Genomic DNA, 20457 nt, shown 5'->3' on the forward strand with positions numbered 1-20457 from the left:
ATTGGAGGTAAATTTATTGTGCTTTTTGGTTTGATGTTTCATATTTTAATTCACATTTTCACAAGATGATGATGTTGCTTATGCAGGTTATTTCAGTGGCCATTAAACTCTAATATCTTCCTCTCTCCCTCCCTCCTTTCCTTCTCTCAAAACTGAGGCTGAGATGGAAAGTGGTGATTTTAAAGGTTTAGAGCAATTAGAGTAGTAGAATTGCTATTTGGATTCCTGACTTTCTCTTTAAGGAAACGGTCATAGAATCTCAGGATACCTGACACTTTGAGCTTTTCCCCCTAATGCAGTACAAGGAGAGGTCACCAAATGTTTACTCTCTACTTACCACTAAGAGGCAAAGAGCAGGAATCCCTTTTTTTTTAAGGAGTTCTCATCTTACAATAACTTGAATAGTTGCTGCTATTGCTTTAAGTTTCAGAGAAGAGGTCAAATTTAAGTAATGATTTATGAGACATATATTAACACTTTGTTATATTTGCATGGAGGCAGTATACATAATGATTAATTTGGGATTTAGGGGTCAGAAGAGCCTTAGGTTTGACTCCTGACGTTTCTGTTTTCTAGCATGTACTTTGGGTAAGTCATTTAACACAGTCACTATGCCTCAGTTTCCATTTCAGTACATTGTGGACATAATTGATAGTATCCATGGATTGAGTTGTTGAGAAGATTAAAATAGCTATGGTCCTTCGTTTAGTGCTTGACATAGAAAGTGGTCGGAAAAGTTAACTGCCATTTTTATTAGCAGCACCATCTTGAGACTGACTTTTGAGCATCTAATAGACTGGGGGAAAAAAATACTGTTTGTAGTTAACACAAACTTAATTTTCTTTATTTTTGACTTAAAATAGGCTAATGTATACCATGCTAGCACAACAAGTGGAGAGAACAGAGCAATCAAAATTTATAAAACTTCTATTTTGGTGTTCAAAGATCGGGATAAGTATGTAAGCGGGGAATTCAGGTAAGCTCAGATTTTTTTCCCCCAGTCGGTTTAATTTCTTTATCCTAAAAAATTAAAATGATAATTGAAAGGTTGAAATAACAAATATTTTTCTCATTCAAGATTTCGACACGGCTATTGTAAAGGAAACCCCAGAAAAATGGTGAAAACTTGGGCAGAAAAAGAAATGAGGAACTTAATCAGGTGACTGAGCAGGCTGTGCCCTGCATACTGCCCTGGCCGTGGCTCTCAGCAGGTCCCAGTGTGGTTCTGCCTAAGTGCAGGGCTCGTTAGGGCCATTTTGTCCATTAGCTGTGCCAGGGGAAGCAGACGGAACAGCCTTCTGGACAAGTAGGAGCTCCTTTATCGGCTCCATTCTGGAAATCCCTTACAGGAGAATTCTGCCACGATTCACATTTATGCAGCAAGGCGAGATCATTTCAAGAGCCTTGTAAGCCATACTTAGATGCTCGGGGTTTATACTGAGGATAATGAGGAGCTGTTGGAGGATTTTAAGTAGGCAGTTGACACAAATCTGGTGGTGGTGGTGATGCATCACTTTTTAATAGGTGTAGGAGTTTCAGACAACTTTTAGTTCCCCACTCTTTGCTTAGCAGTTTCCTTTTCTGATTTCATCCCAGTTTTGGATACATTTGTTTTATATATTCTCTGTTCCCTCTAACAACTTTGTATCAAGGGAAGGCCTCTTAGCTGAGATCAAGTTTTCTCAAATATTTGTCTCTTTCCAATGTCTTTCAACTTTTTTAAATTTGTACACCTGTGGTAGACATTGGATACTTTAGTACTAATCACATATTATGCGTTTTTAAAGTCCGGTGGAAATCTTTTTGTGCTCAAATAGCAGTTAAGTGTGTGTATTAGTAAGCCAAAGGGGTACTGATGAAAAATACCACAAGTCTTTTGGCTTTTATAAAGGATATTTATTTGGGGTAGAAGCTTATATAAAGTGTAAGTTACTTCCCATACCAAAGTCTGTTGCCATTTGTTGGAGCAAGATGGTTGCCGATATCTGCCAGGGTTCAGGCTTCCTGGGTTCTCTGGGCTCAGCTCCTCTGTTTTCTCCACAAGGTCACCTGTAGACTATGAAGCTCTCTAGTCTTTGCCTCTCCACAAGGCCAACTGTAGACTATCAGGGGACCAGCTCTGTCTCTCCCCGGGGCTCGATTCTCTCTGGGCTCAGCTGCTCTGCTCCTCGATGTGCTTACTTTCTTGGGCTCCCAGCTCAAAACTCCGATCTCCCTTCTCTGTGATGCGATTTCTCCTACTGACATTGTCCAATCAAAGCCTTAATATTTAATCAAGTAAAAGTAAAATCTCTGAATCTAATACACTCTTAATATGCCCAGAGGAAAAGACCAGTTTACAAACATTATCCTGTATTTCTTTTTGGAATTCATCAGTAATATCAAACTGCTACAGTGTGAGTCTATTTTTATTAAGCATTTTTCAGGCTGTTCAAATCAAAAGATAATTGAAGACATATCTCCTCAATTCTAGGATGCACATTTTGTCACATTTTAACATCTGTGGAATCAGTTTGGGTGTGTTGGGCTATGGTATATAATTAATTGCCAATGTTCTGTCATTTTGGTGGTGTATGATGGTGCCCTTTAAAGTCTCTGGTATCTTAGAATTTATGGAAATATATAATTCATTTGGGTGGCCTTGGTGCTCTTTGCTAATAGCAATATTAATCTTACATACTGTGGCTGTTAAATTTATTTTAGATGCTTTTCCAATTTTTCACTTGTCCTTTTATCTGTTAAAATATCACAGGTTAAACACAGCAGAGGTACCATGTCCAGAACCTATAATGCTAAGAAGTCATGTTCTCATCATGGGCTTCATTGGTAAAGATGACATGTAAGTATGTGCAAGGCCTAATAATTGCATGTTCAGAACCATATTTGTAAGTGCTTTGAATTATCCAATATGTTATTTCCCATTTAAATAGCTTCTTTCATCTTGGAGTATTCTTTTGTGAATCTTTCCCACTTTATTAGTGCATAAGCGTTCTCAATTTATTCTACCTTTTTAAGTCTCAGAATGCCTCAGAATAACATAAAGTTAACCCTGTTTTTGAGGGATGATTTATACAATAAGCTGGGAAAGTGCTTGCTTGTTGACAGCCTTTTGGAATGGTCTGTCTGTAGTGAGACAGATTGTCCTGGGTACAGTTCCCATGATGAGCTACAGAAGAGAAGAGCACGTAACAGTGTTGTGAAAGCAAGAAAACTTGTTGTGGGTCCATTTATCTTCGTTCATTTTATTGCTATTCAAGGCCTGCCCCACTCTTGAAAAATGTCCAGTTATCAGAATCCAAGGCTCGGGAGTTGTACCTGCAGGTCATTCAGTACATGAGGAGAATGTATCAGAATGCCAGGCTTGTCCACGCTGACCTCAGCGAATTTAACATGCTGTAAGTATGCTTGTCCCATCGGTACCTCCCATAAGTTGGTTCATGTTCTTTAAAAAATAAAATCCCAGTCCACAAGGTCATGCTCATTGTCAAGTATTGACATTGGCTTTCACATGGTACGTTGTGGTCTCTGCCTTCAGGGAGCTCTCTCAGTTTGTCAATGAATTACCCACTTTGATCATGATCAGAATTAGGGATTTTGGAAATAAAATTTTAAAGTAGGAAAGTAGTAGTAGTAACATTTTCCCGAAGTTCCCACATCTCTGATCCACAAGGTACCATAACGGGGACGTGTACATCATCGATGTATCTCAGTCTGTGGAGCACGACCACCCACATGCCTTGGAATTCTTGAGAAAAGACTGTGCCAATGTTAATGGTGAGTGGAAATTGGAATTTCTAATAGTTTGTCTATGTTGTTTCTTTCCTCAGTCACGCTATCGGTATAAAATCTTGGCACTAAATCAGTCGTTATGCAGATACTTCATCCGTTTGCCAGAAGATAGTATACTTTGATTTCTCTGTAAAGTAGTTGGAATTACCACCTTTTTCCTCATAAAGATATCATTACTCTCTTTCCTTCTGACAGATTTTTTTTTGAAGCACAAGGTTGCTGTGATGACCGTGCGGGAACTCTTTGAATTTGTCACAGATCCTTCCATTACCCAGGAAAACATAGATGCCTACCTCTCAAAGGTTAGCTGGGGCTAGAGTGGGAAGGAACAGCAGAGGGTAGTAATTGCACCTGTTGGCATTTCTGAGGAACTCCAAGTGCTCAGCGTGCGTTTTATTCATTTGAGGAACTTCCTGAGACTGTGCCCTTCTGAGTGAGTTCACAGATGGGAGTCAAAAACACTGTAAAGAACCAGTGACAGATTCAGGTTTCCTGACTTCAGTCATCTGGCAGGTTTACCTAGACTGTCCAAAATTGTGACTGTTAGCCATTTGGCCGTTGATCCCTTGCCCTCGTCTCCCAGAGGCCTGTCTGAATCATAGACTTCTGTCTGTGCCCGGGTTTTCAGGCTCTAGTCCACCATTTCATACTCTCCTTCCCCTGGGCTGCCTTCCCTGCTCGACCTGTGCCTCGTGAACTGTAAAGCTCGGGGAAATCTGGCAGAAATAATTGTTTGCTTAGTTATATTTCCATAGTAAATAACTCTTGAACAGAAATAGTCACAGTGTATCACTTCTTTCACTAAGTTCCTTTTATTTTTTTTTTCAAGATTTATTTATTTCTTCCTCCCTCATTATTTGCCCTTGCTGTCTGCTTGTCTGTTCTCTATGTCTGTTGGTTGTGTGCTCTCTGTGACTGCTCGTCGTCTTTTTTGTTTTAGTTTTAGAAGGCACCGGGACCTCCCATATGGGAGGGAGGCGCCCAGTCCCTTGAACCACGTTGGCTCCCTGCTTTTTGTGACTCTCATTGTGTTTCATCGTTGTGTCGTCTTGCTGTGTCAGCTTGCTGCACCAGCCCGTCCCGTCAGCTCGTTGTCTTGCTTGTCTTCTTTAGGAGGCAGCAGGAACTGAACCCAGGACTCCCGTGTGGTGGCAGGTGCCCAACTGCTTGAGCCACACCCACTTCCCACTAAGTTCCTTTTAGTTTCATCACTCTGCTAGACCCTGAACTCTTAAAGGACAGGAGTTTTGTTTATTCCTCTGTTGCCAGTGCCAAATCAGTACTTGGCACAAAGAGGTAACCAAATGTGTTAATTGAATAAATAAAAATAGAAGGAAAAAACCCTAGTACCAGTTTTTTTGCTTTTCTAAGATTTATTTATTTTTACACAACTCCCCCTCCACCCCTGTTGTCTGCCCTCTGTGTCCATTCACTGTGTCCGCTTGTGTTCTCATCAGGCGGCACTGGGGATCTGTGTCTCTCTTTGTTGCATCACCTTGCTGCGTCAGCTCTCCGTGTGTATGGCACCACTCCTGGGTGGGCTGCAGTTTCGCATGGGGTAGCTCTCCTTGCACAGGGGCCACTCCTTGCGCAGGGGGCACCCTTACGCGAGGGCATCCCTGCGTGGACCGGCACTCCTTGAACGCAGCAGCACTGTGCATGTGCCAGTCACCACACGAGCCAGGAGGCCCTGGGTTTGAACCCTTGGACCTCCTATATGTTAGGCGGATGCTCTATCTGTTGAGCCACATCCACTTCCCAGTACCAGTCTTTGCTTCTACGTAGTCTGACTAGAACAGAGAACAGATCTTCAGTTTTACGGTAACTCTTTGATTCTCCTCTTTGACTACTATGGGATTAAAGAAAGGTTCCTTCGTTCTTTTGGTCTCACAGTTTTCCTTTAGTAAATATTTTTGCTAATTTAAAAAATCAGTGAAAACAGTGCTCCTTCGCAGGGGATAGGGTCTCCCCCCTGGGCCAGAGAAGAGGAGCTAGATTTGCTGGGTTACTTTGGCCTTGTTGGTGGGATGCTTCCCTGTGCCACTAGAGGTCACCAAGTTCTCTCTTTTGGATGTGCTAAAGAGCTGGTCCCAAAAGAGCGGAGAGAGTTTTTTGGAGAATTGAACTGTCTAGAGGTTGAGTATACAAGAAAATTCTGTTTTCTTTTTAAGGCCATGGAAATAGCCTCACAAAGGACTGAGGAAGAAAGGTCGAGCCAAGATCAAGTGGATGAAGAGGTGAGGTTTATTATGTAGTCTCATCCTTAGAGCACACTTGGATTTCAAGGTCTGTTTTATATTGCTTAGGACATGAACTTGATTTGAATAGATAAGCTGTGTTTTTCTATTTGTTTTGGTGTTTACCCATCTGTCTCTCCCAGTCTCACCCCATCTCAGGGAATTTTTCTTTTTAATCAGAGAAATTATAGGTTTATAGAAATCAATCATAAAATAGAGCTCTCTTATATCATCCTATTATTAACACTGCATTAGTGTGGTATATTTGTTGTAATTGATGAAAGAACAGTTTCATAATTGTATTATTAAGTATAATTGTACTATTAATTATAGTTCATTTATAATAGAGTTTGCTGTATTGTGCAATCCTATGTATTTTTTAAAAATTTCAGTAACATATGTCACCCTCAAATTTCCCCCTTTAACCACGTTCGCATACATAATTGTATGTGAATTAATTGTGTTGTGTTGTTTAATTACATTCACAATGTTGTGCCACCATCACCACTATCTATTACCAAAACTTTATGGTTAACTCAAATAGAAATTATGTACAATTTCAGCATCACCTCTCCATTCTCTACCCTCAACCCAGCCCCTGGTATCCTATACTCCAGATTCTCACTCTAAGTTTGTCTTTTTTAATTCATATCAGTGAGATCACATAATAATTGTCCTTTTGTTTATGTTTTATTTCACACAACATATCTTCAAGATTCATCTATGTTGTATGTATCAGAGCTTCATTCCTTTTTACAGCTGATAAGCAATGTTTTAAAAATGATAGATTATTCCTTGAGACTTGGTAAGATACATAAGCTAACTGAGCCAGGGCTTTCTATCTCCAGCTCCATCATTCCACTCATGGTCTTAGATGGAGAAAAATTTAAAGGGCCTATTGATTCAAGAAGGAAAAGGCTTGTTTTTGGTTTGCAAATGCTAATTTTTTAATGATTTAAATATTGATTCCAGCAACAGTGTCGATTTTAGATACTCTTTGAAGATAAAATAATTTTAGTGTAGGGAGTGTTAGTGTATTTTTTGTAACAGATCGATAATAGGTATTTTTGGAATCTATTTTTAAATTCTCACAGCTAATTTGATAATTGAATCAGTTCATAATTGTGAATAATTTTGAATTGAGGCTACATCATCAGCAGTTCTCTACCGTTATGCACGATAGCACCATGGGATGATGTTCCCGTGTAAGAACACATTTCTGTGTAAGGCAGAGCCAGGGAATGCTTGCTCCGCTAAGGCCATCCCTTTCTCTCCTGCTGAGAAAAGCTTTCTGGAATGCAAAACGCGGGAGGGTGGGACAGAGGGGAGAGGCATGTTGCTCTAAGGATAACCTTGAACAGCTCTAACTTTTTTTCTTCTTTAAAACAAGTTGTGTGCAAAATTGAGCGCTTTCTTGTAAGTAACCAATTACTTTTGGCACACAACACAGCAAGTGTGACACCAGCGTATGTAGGCAGCTTGGCTGAGAATCGGTGTTGAGGATGATGATGGTAGATTCCCACATGACCTAATGGGGCTGAGGGTGCTCAGTGAATCTGCTAATTATTTGAACAACGTTCTAAATTTTGCTTTTCCTCTGGATCATGGTTAGGTGTTTAAGCGAGCATATATTCCCAGGACCTTAAATGAAGTCAAAAATTATGAGAGGGATATGGATATAATGATGAAATTGAAGGAAGAGGACATGGCCCTGAATGCCCAGCAAGACCAGGTGAGTAGCTGGGTTTATTCTAGCAAGTGAGACTACAAACGAGCAAGACTGTCCCCAACCTGGTGGAGCCTTTAAAGTTCCTCTGACCTTGAGTCTTGGCTTCTGAGCTAGTGAAATGGCAGGTTCTCTTTGCATTAACACTTTGCTGTAATGCTGTGTACTTGGTTGTGAAGTGATTTCATTGGTATTTATGAGAGGGAACGAGCATCTCAGTCCAACAGACTATAATTAACAGAGAAAAGATGTGAATAGAAGGCTAGGCAATTTTTTTTTTCTGTTAAAGCTTTTGTCAACCAAGAAGCAAAATTGGGGCTATTATGTAGGTTCTCATATAACAAGAGAAAACAAATTTCCAGAAAATTTTTGAGATGAAAAATATTTTAGGGGAGTGGATGTGGCTCAAGTAGTTGAGCGCCTGTTTCCCACATGGGAGGTCCTGGGTTCAGTTCCTGGTGCCTCCTAAAACAACAGCAACAACGAAAACAAGCAAATGAAAAACCAACTTAGGGGAGCCGGTGTGACTCAGTGGTTGAGCACCAGCTTCCCACATATGAGGGCCCCAGTTCAATCCCTGGCCTCCAGTTACTTCAAAAAAAAAATAATAATTGAGTACAGTTTTTTGGCAATGTAAATCGATAATGAGAAGAATGGAATTCTTTGGGGGAGAGGATGACATTTCACGTAAATGGGTTTCAAAGTTAGTGCTTTCTACCATCAAATTGATTGTAAACATTCATCTGTAAGAACTTTTATAATAGATCATGGTCTGTACAAAACCAGGTGGTATGTGGGGTTTGGCCTGTGGCCATAATTTGCTGACCCCTCTTATAACTGGTGGGCAAGAAGAACAACTGAATTATAAACTTACTATGGTACTTTGAGATCAATTTCAGTCACAAGATATTGTTTAGCCCATTTGATATTGCAAGGCATTTATTTCACTATCTAATCTTATGTTGATTTTTGCTTTTTTTTCCTTTTTGGTTATAAGATTCTATACCAAACTGTAACAGGACTGAAGAAAGATCTATCAGGAGTCCAGAAGGTATGAAGAGCATGTATGACTGTTCATTTGTGTAAAAACCCTTTTAATGGTATAAATCTTTGTTAATGAAAAGTATTAGAATTATGTTAACAATGAGCATTTCATATTATTAAATAAGAAGGCTTTCAAAAGTCCCTGAGCATTTTCAGAAAGACCACAGAGCAGCCACTCTTCTTCTCTTGGGGGTTAACTCTTCCAAGTCACAAGAGAGAAGCATGGATGTGTTTCATTTATTTTTGTTCTGTCTGGATTGTTCTGCTGTGGTAGGAGAGGCATTTACTACTGCTGTGTCCTGGCTTTCATCTGTGAAGTTACTGATGATAGCCATGTGTGTCTTGATGTCACAGCCCCTTTATAGACACGAGCAGATGGTCTCAGCAGGTGTAGCATGGCGTGGAGCAACCTCGTGAGTGCAGCAGTCTTCCAGCAGGACGTTCCTGGCCTGCTTTTTTTTCTTAAAACGATCTTTTTTTGTTTTACATTATAGAAGAATTAAATAATTGAAACTTAGCCAGTAATAAAGGCAGTTCTTATTTATTTCCATCTTCTTAAAGTCTTAAATAAAAGATGGCGGTTTGTTTTTTTTGAAAATTTTCTGTGCCTTTTCTCTGGAAAGAATTGAACTGTGGGAATTCCGGTATTCTGCATTTCTGAGTTATGTGTTATAGGTATTATAGGGCAGTTGTGTTTTGAATTCCAGAGCATGGAGATTTCGTTGCAACTGACTAGAAAAAAAAATTTTTTTAACCACTAAGTAAATTTTTAAAGAAGTTTTGTTGTGGTAACAGATAAATACCATAAGATTTGCTGCCTCCAGGCTGCCTCCCTGATGCTGATGCCCTGGTTTTGATGGTTCAGTACAGGATGTTATTTTTCAAAGTCTTTCTGCAAGACCAAAATGTGGAGGTAGCTGATTGGTTTAGAATAACATGATTCTGTATGATTTTCAAGGTCCCTGCCCTCCTAGAAAATCAAGTTAAGGAAAAGACCAGTTCTGATTCAGAAGATGCTGGAAGCTCTGAGTGCTCCGACACAGACTTGGAAGGGCGAGGAGACCATCCCTGCTCCAAGACACACACCCCTGACGCTGCAGTTGATAAAAAGGTTAGCTAAGAACTTAAATTCTCTTTTTTGTACACATGGTAGCATGGCTACTCCTTTTTTTTATTCTCTTTTTCTTATATTAGAGAAGTTGTAGTTTACAGAACAATCATGCATAAAATACAGGATTCCCATATACTACCATATTATTTTTAATGCCTTGCATTGGTGTGGAACATTTGTTACCACTGATGAAAGCACATTTTTAGTATTTTGCTATTAACTGTAGTCTTTGGCTTAACTTATGATTCATTGTTTGTGTAATATATAGTTCCATGGGTTTTTCTTTTTTCTTTTTTATTCTGTTACCATATATACAATCTAACATTTTCCTTTTTAACTACATTGAGATATATATTTCAGTGTTTTTAATCTCATTCAAAATGGCATGTTAGCCTCACCACCATCCATTACCAAACATTTCCATCGTTCCAAATAGGAACCCTGTACATTTGAAGGCTTAACTTCCCATTCCCTGTCCCCACCCTGTCCCTTGGTAACCTATCTTCTAGTTTCTATGAGTTTTCTTATTCTAATCATTTCCAATCAGTGAGATCATACAATATTTGTCCTTTTGTGTCTGTCTTATTTCACTCAACATGATGTGTTCAGGGTTCATCCATATTGTCATATATATCAGGACTTCATTCCTTTATACAGCTGAATACTATTCCATTGTTGTAAGTGCAGTCACTCTTCATTTCTTTTTGTTTGGATATCCAGCTAGATTACAGTGGCTGTAAACATTGTAAGTGCCTGTGATCTTAGTTTCGAGTCCTAAGTATGAACCTTGCTTTTGGTAATTATTGGGCTTTTCTGTTAGCTTTTTGAGCACTGCAAAAAGAGAGAACACAATATATTCAGTACATTGATTAGAAATGGTTACCGTTCATGCGAATTAAAAACAATGCTGGAGTTGACCCACGGTGATATACCAAAGAATCATTTCAGTGAAGATTTGTAGCCACGAGTTTCCAGAATCAACCAAACACGATTTGTTCAACCATTAGCTGTTGAAGTAAGGGACCGTGCTGATTGAGTGTGCACCTGACTGCTGTGTAACTGTTATCCTTACACCTTAGTTTTACCCTTTAAACCTTAGACCTTGTGTGTGCTGAGACTTCTGAGGGGCATACTCAACTCACTGGTACATTTTCTATACCTACTAGAAACATTTTCTTTCCAACCTATATTTCAGTTAGCTATGGAACTGGTGAAGGACAGTAGTTGCAAGCCATTTAATAACATCCCCCAAGGTATTTCTTTTTGGTTATCTTCAAATTTCTACCAAGGAAAGCTTAAAAGACAGTTTTCATCTGAAATTCCACCACCAAACCGTACTTATTTCCATTTTTTCATACTACACTCCCCTTTTATCCTTTTATATACTTTTTAATTTAATTTTAATAAAATAAATGAATACTCACTAATGCAAAGTGTCAACAATGGATGTTTATGGGAATGCTGTATTTTTTATGATTTTCCTGTATACTTTCCCTGCATACTTAAAATTTCTTGAATTAAAATTTATTTTTAAAAATAGGACATATTTTACAGACCTGTGTATTGGGTATTTTAAATGAGGTAATCCATGTAAAGTGCTTCACACATTCCCGAGCACATAGAATCTCTCAATAAATGCTGGCTACTAATGTTAAAAAACGAAACAATACAACAGAATAAATAAAAATATGCTATCATCCGTCATAATAAATGTTCCACACCAATGCAAGGTATCAGTGGTGGGGTGGCATATGGGAATCCTGTATTTTATGCATGATTATTCTGTAAACCCACAACTTCTCTAATAAAAATATTTTTAAGTAAAAAAAAAATCTATATGAATGCTTTTAATGGAATTTGCACTTTTACAGGAAAGAAAAAAGATGTTCAAGGAAGCGCAGAGAGAGAAAAGGAAAAGCAAAATTCCTAAACATGTGAAAAAAAGAAAGGAGAAGACAGCCAAGATGAAAAAAGGCAAATAGAACCAGAACTGTCCTGTGTACAGTCATTTTCCATCAGTTACTTTTCTTACCTGAACTTTGAGCTGCACCTGAAAGATCAGTTAGTGCTTTAAGACAAATTGTTATTACGACAGTTTCTAAAGACTGATTTCAGTTGTTTTCATGTAATTATGTAAAAAGCTTTAAGCTCTATTGTGTAGGTCCAGTCCCTGGCTCTGCCTGGTGTTGATGAGAGATTTATTTAAGCTACTATTTTAATGAAGAACTTTGTACATTTTTATTTTTATACTTTTTTCCTGCAGATAAGTGATTTTGAAGCATTGTAAATATGTAAGTGTAGTGACTACCCATAACCTTTATTTAAGTGTGAAGGCATTTTGGACAAACTTGGAAAAATTGGTTTTGTTTTGTTTGTATTTGCCAAAGACCCTTCTGAAATCAATTGATTATAAGACCATACTTTAAATGTAAGGGAGTTTCACCTATATATGAGACTTCCCTTGGCTATTGATTAATCAACTGCTGAAAATCTGTTCCATTGACGATAATTTGTAATACACTTACTCTACATCTGTAATTCTTTTTTGAACTAGGACTTCCCAGTTCGTAAGCTATTTCACATTTCAGTATGGTTCTTTAGAACCATTTAGTGTGTTCATTCTTTCATCAAATATTTGAGTCTTTTAGGTACTGGGGATATAGGAGTAAGCAAAACAAAAATTTACTGCCTTCAGGTAGTTTGCATTTTAGTAAGCATTAAACAAAATAAGTAAGCAGTGTATTGGCAAACCATAAATTCTACAGCGAGAGATAATGCAAGGAGATGTGAAGGCTTGCAATTTTAAGTAGGGTTCTCAGCAAGGCCATACCAAGATGGTAATATTGGGAAGAAGGAAGCCATGTGCTTATCAGGAGGAAGAGCGTTCCAGGCAGAGTAAACAGCAAGTGCAAAGGTCCTGAGGCAGAAACGTGACTGACTGTTCCAGAATCAGGGCTTGGAGCATCATAATTAAGGGAGGAAGTGGTAGGTGAGTTCAGATAGCATAGGCCTTTTAGGTCTGAGTTTGAGTTGGGAAGGTGATAGAGGGTTTTGAGCAGAGGAATATGAGCTGACTCTTTATTAAAAGGACTTCTCTGGCCTCTAGATAACAAGGATCTAGGGTGGAAGATCAGTGGGGTGTTTATTATAGTAATCCAAGTGAGAGATGATGATGGCTTGGTCTAGGATGGTAGCAGTGAAAGTGGAGAGAAGTGGTTGGCTTCTAAACATAGCCCAAAGATAGATTGACTACTGGATATGCTACACAATCTACTGGATGTGCTACAGAGATGTTTGAGGACTGTGGTAGAAAGAGGGAAGGATGACTTCCAGGTTTATGTCCTGAGCAACTGAAGGGATGGAGTTGCCACCTACGATGGGAAGGAATGGGTGGAGCAGATTGGGGGATGGGAGAGTGATGAAATCTTCTGTCGAGACAAAGCACACATGTCGAAAGAAATGATCTATTTAAAAACTTTTTTTTTTCACTATATACTTTATGCTAGAAATGGTTTTTTTTTAGCCATTGCGTTCAGAAATGATTACTGTAAATAAGCCTTACTTTCCACTTAAACTGAAACTTGCACTTTGAGTGTTAGTGGGGTTTAGGGCAAAGGGCATCAACTGGATTTATAAAATTTTGTCAAATTTTATTAAGTTTATAATATCCTCCCTTTCTGACTTTACAGAAGTTAAAAATACAAAATATAATTTCATTGAAACACTAAAGTAGGCCCTTCAAAATACCCTACAAGTAAACACAACAAAACAAAAGTCAAACACAGACTTTGCAATCCTGCTCAAATTTGGGGTTCTGTCTTCAAGATCCTCAAAACCTTGTATTTGGTTCGGTCTTACTCTCTGACAAGGTGTATCCTCATCAGATGGCTCAAGCTCCTCAGAGCTGTCTTTTGGTGAGCCAAGTGCAATTTCTAACTTTGGAGTCAATTTCACACAAACACAAAACTAAGCAAAATTTGTGTCAAGATTTAGGGACAATTCATTCTTTTTTACATTGCTACTGAGGGAAAGTTGCTTGTAAAATGTCAGGGTATGGGGTTGTAGAGTGATTTTAACGTGAGCGATATGATACCCTTCTTGCTGATGTGTCGGGTTTCCGGGGCTATATTTGAATCCTGGGCTATAAGGCTGTGGCTTGGTAATGATCTCTGGCAGAATTCTTGCCAAACTTGTCTAGGGTTGCGTTTCCCTTGTTTCTACCCTTCTCATCCAGAAGGCTTGGAAGAAGTAGTCTGTTCGTAGGCCGAGTTCCAGGGCTACTCACTGACTTGGATTGCAGTTGAACTTGAATTGCTGGACAGGATATTAGTGGTAATGGATTATTGGCTGTACAGTTATTTTCCATTTGTTGAGACAAGGTTTCTGGGCCCAAAGCCTGGGACATAATTTTGTCAGGTATAGATGTATCTTTCCTCATACTTTGTTGGGTTTCTAATCCCTCCAAATTTGATATTTCTACAAGTTTGCTGGGAGAAATCTGGATACTTTTCCTTAATGCACAAGGCATCGTTTACTTGCTATGCTGGGGTAGTTCTCTTTCTTTGATAAAAGCAGACCTTCTGTCAGCCTGAGGAGGAGCCCAGAGCTCCACCATTTGAGCGTTGTCTTTGAGGAGAGAAGAACCGTGGCACCTGCTTACCTAGATCTGATCAAATAATAATCCATGGTTCTCAACCGACATCAAGTTATCTTCTGCTGTAGCTGTAACTTGATGAGGATGAACTCATGATGAACTTGATGAAGATGAACTCAAGGTTGAAAATGTTTGTACTTGGTCCTGAGAGTCTGAGAAGATCTCTACTTTTCAAGAGTAGTCTGTTGAATTCAGTGCGAATAGATTTCTGCTTCTTGGCTGTGGGGCTGTCCTGTTCTGTGGCTGTGATTTCTTTAACCATATGGTTCAGAAAATTAAGGAAGGATTCAAGTAAAATCCATCCAGAAGCTGGTGGAAATTCACTTGAAGATCTCAGGTGTTATAGGCTCTGTATGATGACATTTCTAAAACCTTCGTTTTCGAAGCACGACAGTTTTTCTAATTTTTGTCTAAAGCATAGTAAAGATCCTCAACATTCAGAGCTTTAGTTTGACTTCTGAGATTTACTTTTTGATGATGAAAGAGTTGCAAGGATCAGCAGCTTGAGCAAATTCTATTCCTCATGCGTAGTTTCCCGTGAAGATTTTTTGTGACCACGTGGAATGGCTGAGGTTTCAGCCATCAGTGGTTATAACAAGTACTCACCATGTTCCTCCCCTTGGATTAAGTTACCACATTGCCTGCATTTTGGTTGGAGTTTTGTTTTGTTTTTTCCAGTTTCTTTTTTTTTTTTAATTTAATTATTATTATTATTTTTTTAATTACATTATGAAAAATATGAGGTCCCATTCAACCCCACCGCCCCCGCCCCCCACTCCCCCCACAGCAACACTCTCTCCCATCATCATGACACATCCATTGCGCCTGGTAAGTTCATCTCTGAGCATCACTGTACCCCATAGTCAATGGTCCACATCATAGCCCAGACTCTCTCACGTTCCATCCAGTGGGCCCTGGGGGGATCTATAATGTCCCGTAATTGTCCGTGAAGCACCATCCAGGACAACTCCACGTCCCGAAAACGCCTCCACATCTCATCTCTTCCTCCCCACACCCAGCAGCCACCATGGCTACCGTTCCCACACCCATTCCACATTTTCTCTGTGGACATTGGATTGGTTGTGTCCATTGCACATCTATGTCAAGTGAGGGCTTAGATTCCACATGGGTACTGGATGCACTCCTCCCGCTTCCAGTTGTAGACACTCTAGGCTCCATGTTGTGGTGGTTGACCTTCTTCAACTCCATGTTAGCTGAGTGGAGTAAGTCCAGTAAATCAAAGTGTAGGAGCTGAAGTCTGTTGAGGCTGTGGGCCTGGGTGTCATATTATCAGTCCAGAGATTCAAATCCCCTACATATATCTTAAACCCAGCACCAACTACAATTCCAATAAAGTAGCATGCAAGTCTTGTGAAAAGAGATCCCCTCTGAGTCCAATTCCATCACGCAGAAACACCAGCTCCAAAGAAGGGCCATGTGTCATGGCAGTGAACCCCTTCTGCCATGACCATAGAACCCGTGGGTCTCTTTATCCCTCAAAAGAACCAATACCTGGGGTTGTATCTACCTTATCTGTCTCTTAGACTCTGTTCAGTTGTACATAGGGGTATTCCTTCTGACAACCTCCAGACTTTTTTAGAGACTCACAGCCTTATAATCTCATTTCTCCTTTCCATTTCCCCCTTACATTAGGTCAAACAGCTTCCCGAAGTCATGTTATTATATGTAGACAGGTATATTCTGCTGTTCCGCATTGAATCTTTAATTCAAGGTCATTTTCTAGTTGCTTCTTCAGCTGGTATGTGGTAGTGATCCCTCGGTGCCAGAGAGGCTCATCCCCGGGTGTTGTGTCCCACGCTGGGGGGAATGCATCGCATCTACACGCTGAGTTTGGCTGTGAGAGTGGCCACATTTGAGTAACATGAAGGCTGTCAGGAGGAAACCCCCAGGCACAATGCTACTCGAGGCCTTGTTCTTATTGCAGGTGTATAGGCTCAAAAGTGTAACCATTAGTATCACGAGCCCACTGTTGGGCCCTCCTTCCTTCCTGGTTCTTGCCGTTGCACCTGGAGGATTGCCGCTGCTCTCCCAGGGCCCACAACAGTGACCCCCCGGCCAGGAGCCCAGTACCCCCCCAGCTGTTGTTTTTGTTTCCACTATGAGTATATATAGACATTACCATATACCCTGGGCATATGCCCTGTATAACTCCCTGTCAACCATATATATCCTGTCAATAACATCCCATATCAGTATTCCTCCGCTGCCATTGTTGAACCACTCTGTGATCCAAAACTTCCCGTAAAGTGAATCCCAACATAATGTCAGCTTCAGAAGAGTCTTAGATCACCGAAATTCATATATACAATATACAGTATTTCCCCAGATCCACCATAAAACCTTTTCCCTTGCACAGCAATAATCTTTTAACTTATTCATATCATATTTCCTGAAACTGATGTACAGATTCCAAAACTATAGTTTTCAAACAAGGTGACATTTGTGCTGGTTGGAGTTTTTAACTTCCATATCCTTTGGGTTTGTGTTGCCTTGGACATAAAAGGCTTTTTATAAATGCTCCAGAGGAAATCCTAATTTCTGGTGTCAAATCATTTAAGGAAATTCCAAAGGGAAAGATGGCTCTCTTGTATCTGTATCCTCCAGAGATCTTAGTCCCAGTTGATGGTGGTGTGGGAGCTTCTGGATTTGGATTTAGAGAATCTGGACTTGAATTTGGAGAATTCTTGACTTTGGTTTTCTGCTTCTTCATTTTCTGAGTCACTCCACATGCCTCTGCCTTGATTGCCCACAGATTGTGAGACCACAGATTGATTGTGGTCTCGAAGGGGAGCTAGCCCTCTTACAGTTCCAGGAGCCATGCTGCCACACGGTCTTTCTCTAATGTTTTTTCAGCATGGTAAGGCTGTCTTCTAATGTACGAGGAGATCTAGCTCCAGATCTCTGAGGTAGGTATGCATGGCTTGTATGGGTGCTTCATATTAGTTTTATTTAAAGGCTGGTCAACTTTTCCTTCGTCAGTTGAACTTGTGGCCTTTACAAAGCCTGGGTATAGCTCTCTTGGGGTCATATAACTTGGCAGTGAAAAGCGGTCCTTTGGGACCAAAGAATTGTTGGAGTCAGGATGCTAGACTAAGCTGGAGAGAAAGGAGGTCAGAGGGTGGGCTCTTTAAAATTTCCGTTCTTGAGGGTTGCACTTTTGTGGGCAGTGTTGACAGGGCAGTTTGTGTGTGAGTGGCTACAGCCAGGTAGCCCACAAGCATAGAAACCTAGAAGGTCAAGGAGCTGAAGCCGGGATTTGGGAAGGGTCCTCTGTATGGATGTTTAGATCACCAGGAATTGTGGCAGGCATGGTTTTAGAGTGTCAGTGAGACACATGCTTAGAGGGAGTGAGGACGGAAACTGGGGGGCCCTGAGGAGGGAGCAGCACAAAGAGGCGACATGAGTGGTGCCTGATGATGTGAGATGAAGAGGATGGTAGGGGCAGCAGTGGCCCAGAGGGGATCCAGAGTTGGGTGGAGTCAGGAAAAGGGAACCCTCACACATTAGTTGAGGAAACAAGGTGATTTTCCTGCTGGTGTCCAACATAAGTTCCCAAGGGCACCATGGAGGGGTTTCAGGAGAGACAGAAAAGGCGGTCTCCTTTTTTATTTGCCCCCAGGTGCTGGCCCATTGGTTTCTCAGACCCTGATGCCATTACGTGGACAAATGCTGTGATTGCTGTAGTGGTCATAGCAGCCCCATCTCATAGTTATTGAGATGGACAATGCGAAAAGCTGGTAGGGACCTGACCTAGTGGGCAGATCGCACCGGTCATGAGCTGCTGGTCAGGAGGAATGGGATAGCAGACGCTCACGTGCTCCTGATGTGACGCGAAGGAAGTACAGGGGACGGTGAAGTACCTCTTCTCTCCCCAGGAGTATTGAACCTGAACTTGTGTCTTCTCTAGATATTATATACAAATGTTATATATATTCATAGAAAACACAGGAGGAGTCTAAACAATGCTAGGGGGATACAATCAGCCAAACCCAGAATAAGGGAAATTCTGTAATAAGGAATGGAGGGGGAACAATTATGAAAATATTTAAGGAAATGTGAGAGACATGTATCCCAGTGCCATGGACTTCATTTGGATCTTAGCTGGATGAAACCCTTGGTAAAAAGGTGGGTTTCTTTTAGACAAGTGGGGAAAATTTTAAAGTGGGGTATTAGATGATACTAAGGAATTTTATGGGATATGGTGGTGATGTAGTTGTATTTAGAGGAAGTCCTGGACTTTTTGTGGGTGAAATGAATAGGATGTCTGAAATAGCTTTAAAATGTTCCATCCCTCCTTAAAGGAAAGTAGTGGTGGTAGAAGAAACAAGAAGAGCAGAATCGTAACTGTTAAAGCTGAGTAATGGGTACGTTATATTTCGATTTCTGTGTATAAAAATTGCTACAAGAAATTGTTCTGAAAAAATGAAGTGTAAGGTATATTACGCTCTTGCAGGACTTCTCACATAGTATATGAGTGGCTGTCTACTTTGTGGACTAAAGAGATGTGTCTGGGCAGTATGGTCATGTCGACTGGTGCTGGCCTGGCTTCGTGTCCCTTGAAAGGCCCTTTGGGTTCTGAAATTCAGATTCTGCTAAGCAGGTCCAGTTAGAGAATTTGCATATTGAGCAAATGGCCAGTAGAACTAAGTTTTGCCAAATCTGATGGCTTGTTTTAAAATGGCGTCACCTTCTGGGTGAGACCTCTCCTAACCACTCCATTTGGAATTGCAGCCTGCCCCCTTTCCCACCTCACCCACACGCCTTACTACCTTTACATAATTTTTCTATAGCTCCTCTCACATTCTACTTGACTACTAAATTTATTTATATATATGCTGTGTCTTCCCTCAACCCCCAACCTCTGACTAGAATGTAAGCTCCATAAGAGCAGATATTTTTGTCTTTATTTTGTATCTCAGCACCCTACAATAGTGCCTGGAACATAGTAAATGCTCAATAAACACTTGAATGAATAATACGCTGTGTTTCTTGAACCAAGATGAGCCTCTTGCATCAATTGGCCACATCCCTCTTGATCATAAAAATGAAGAGAAGCAGATGTGGATCTCTTGATCCACATCCTTGGATGTGGGCCACCCCTTCTGTAATGCCCAGCCTCTGCAGCAGCTGTCGGGCAGAGGGATGCCCCCGCACCCAAGTCAGTTTTGTCATCAGCCGCATGACATTCATCTAGCACTCACCAGCAGAACAGATGCATTATTTTTTTTTTATTAGAGAAATTGTAAGTTTACCAAAAATCATGCAGAAAGTACAGAATTCAAATAAATGCCCCTCACGCACAGTTTACCCTATTACTAACACTTGGTGTGGTACCTAAGTACAATTGTTGAAGTACTGTACCACTAACTATAATCTATAGTTTACCGTAGGGTTCACTGTATTGTACAGTTCTATGTTTTTTTAAATATATTTTAATTCTGGTAACATAAAATACAACCTAAAATTTCCCCCTCTAATCACATTCCAGTATACAATTAAGTGGTTAATTATCTTGACAATTTTGTGCTACCATCACCACCATCCATTACCAAAGCTTTTCTTTTATCCCAAACAAGCTATACCAATTAAACGTTCCCCATTCCCTACCCCCACCCTGGCCGCTGGTAGCCTGTATTCTAGTTTCTGACTCTAAATTTCTGTACTTCTGTTTCATTGAGCTCATACAATATTTGTCCTTTTGTGTCTGGCTTATTTTGCTCAATGTGATGTCTTCATCTGCCATGTTGTCTCATGTATCAAAACTTCCCTTTTTATGGCCAACGAAAATTTTGTTTATCCATCTGTTGATGGGCACTCGGGTTGCTTCCATCTTTGGGCAATAGTGAATACTATGTTATAAACTTTGGTGTGCAAA

General features: G+C 40.2%; 1 protein-coding gene across 1 annotated transcript in view; it reads left to right on the top strand.

The window, feature by feature from the left end:
• RIOK1 (RIO kinase 1) overlaps positions 1-19558 on the top strand; it is a 30734-nt gene extending 11176 nt beyond the window's left edge. The window contains exons 7-17 of the mRNA XM_004450879.4: positions 864-976; positions 1079-1159; positions 2753-2839; positions 3258-3395; positions 3671-3774; positions 3985-4091; positions 5961-6026; positions 7639-7758; positions 8750-8803; positions 9755-9907; positions 11779-19558. Of these exons, the coding sequence (XP_004450936.2) occupies positions 864-976; positions 1079-1159; positions 2753-2839; positions 3258-3395; positions 3671-3774; positions 3985-4091; positions 5961-6026; positions 7639-7758; positions 8750-8803; positions 9755-9907; positions 11779-11889 (1134 nt within the window). The 3' untranslated portion in view covers positions 11890-19558. The remainder of the gene's footprint in view (positions 1-863; positions 977-1078; positions 1160-2752; positions 2840-3257; positions 3396-3670; positions 3775-3984; positions 4092-5960; positions 6027-7638; positions 7759-8749; positions 8804-9754; positions 9908-11778) is intronic.
• Positions 19559-20457: the final 899 nt, after the last annotated feature.

Source organism: Dasypus novemcinctus, chromosome 22, assembly GCF_030445035.2.
Source record: "Dasypus novemcinctus isolate mDasNov1 chromosome 22, mDasNov1.1.hap2, whole genome shotgun sequence".
NCBI lineage: Eukaryota > Metazoa > Chordata > Mammalia > Cingulata > Dasypodidae > Dasypus > Dasypus novemcinctus.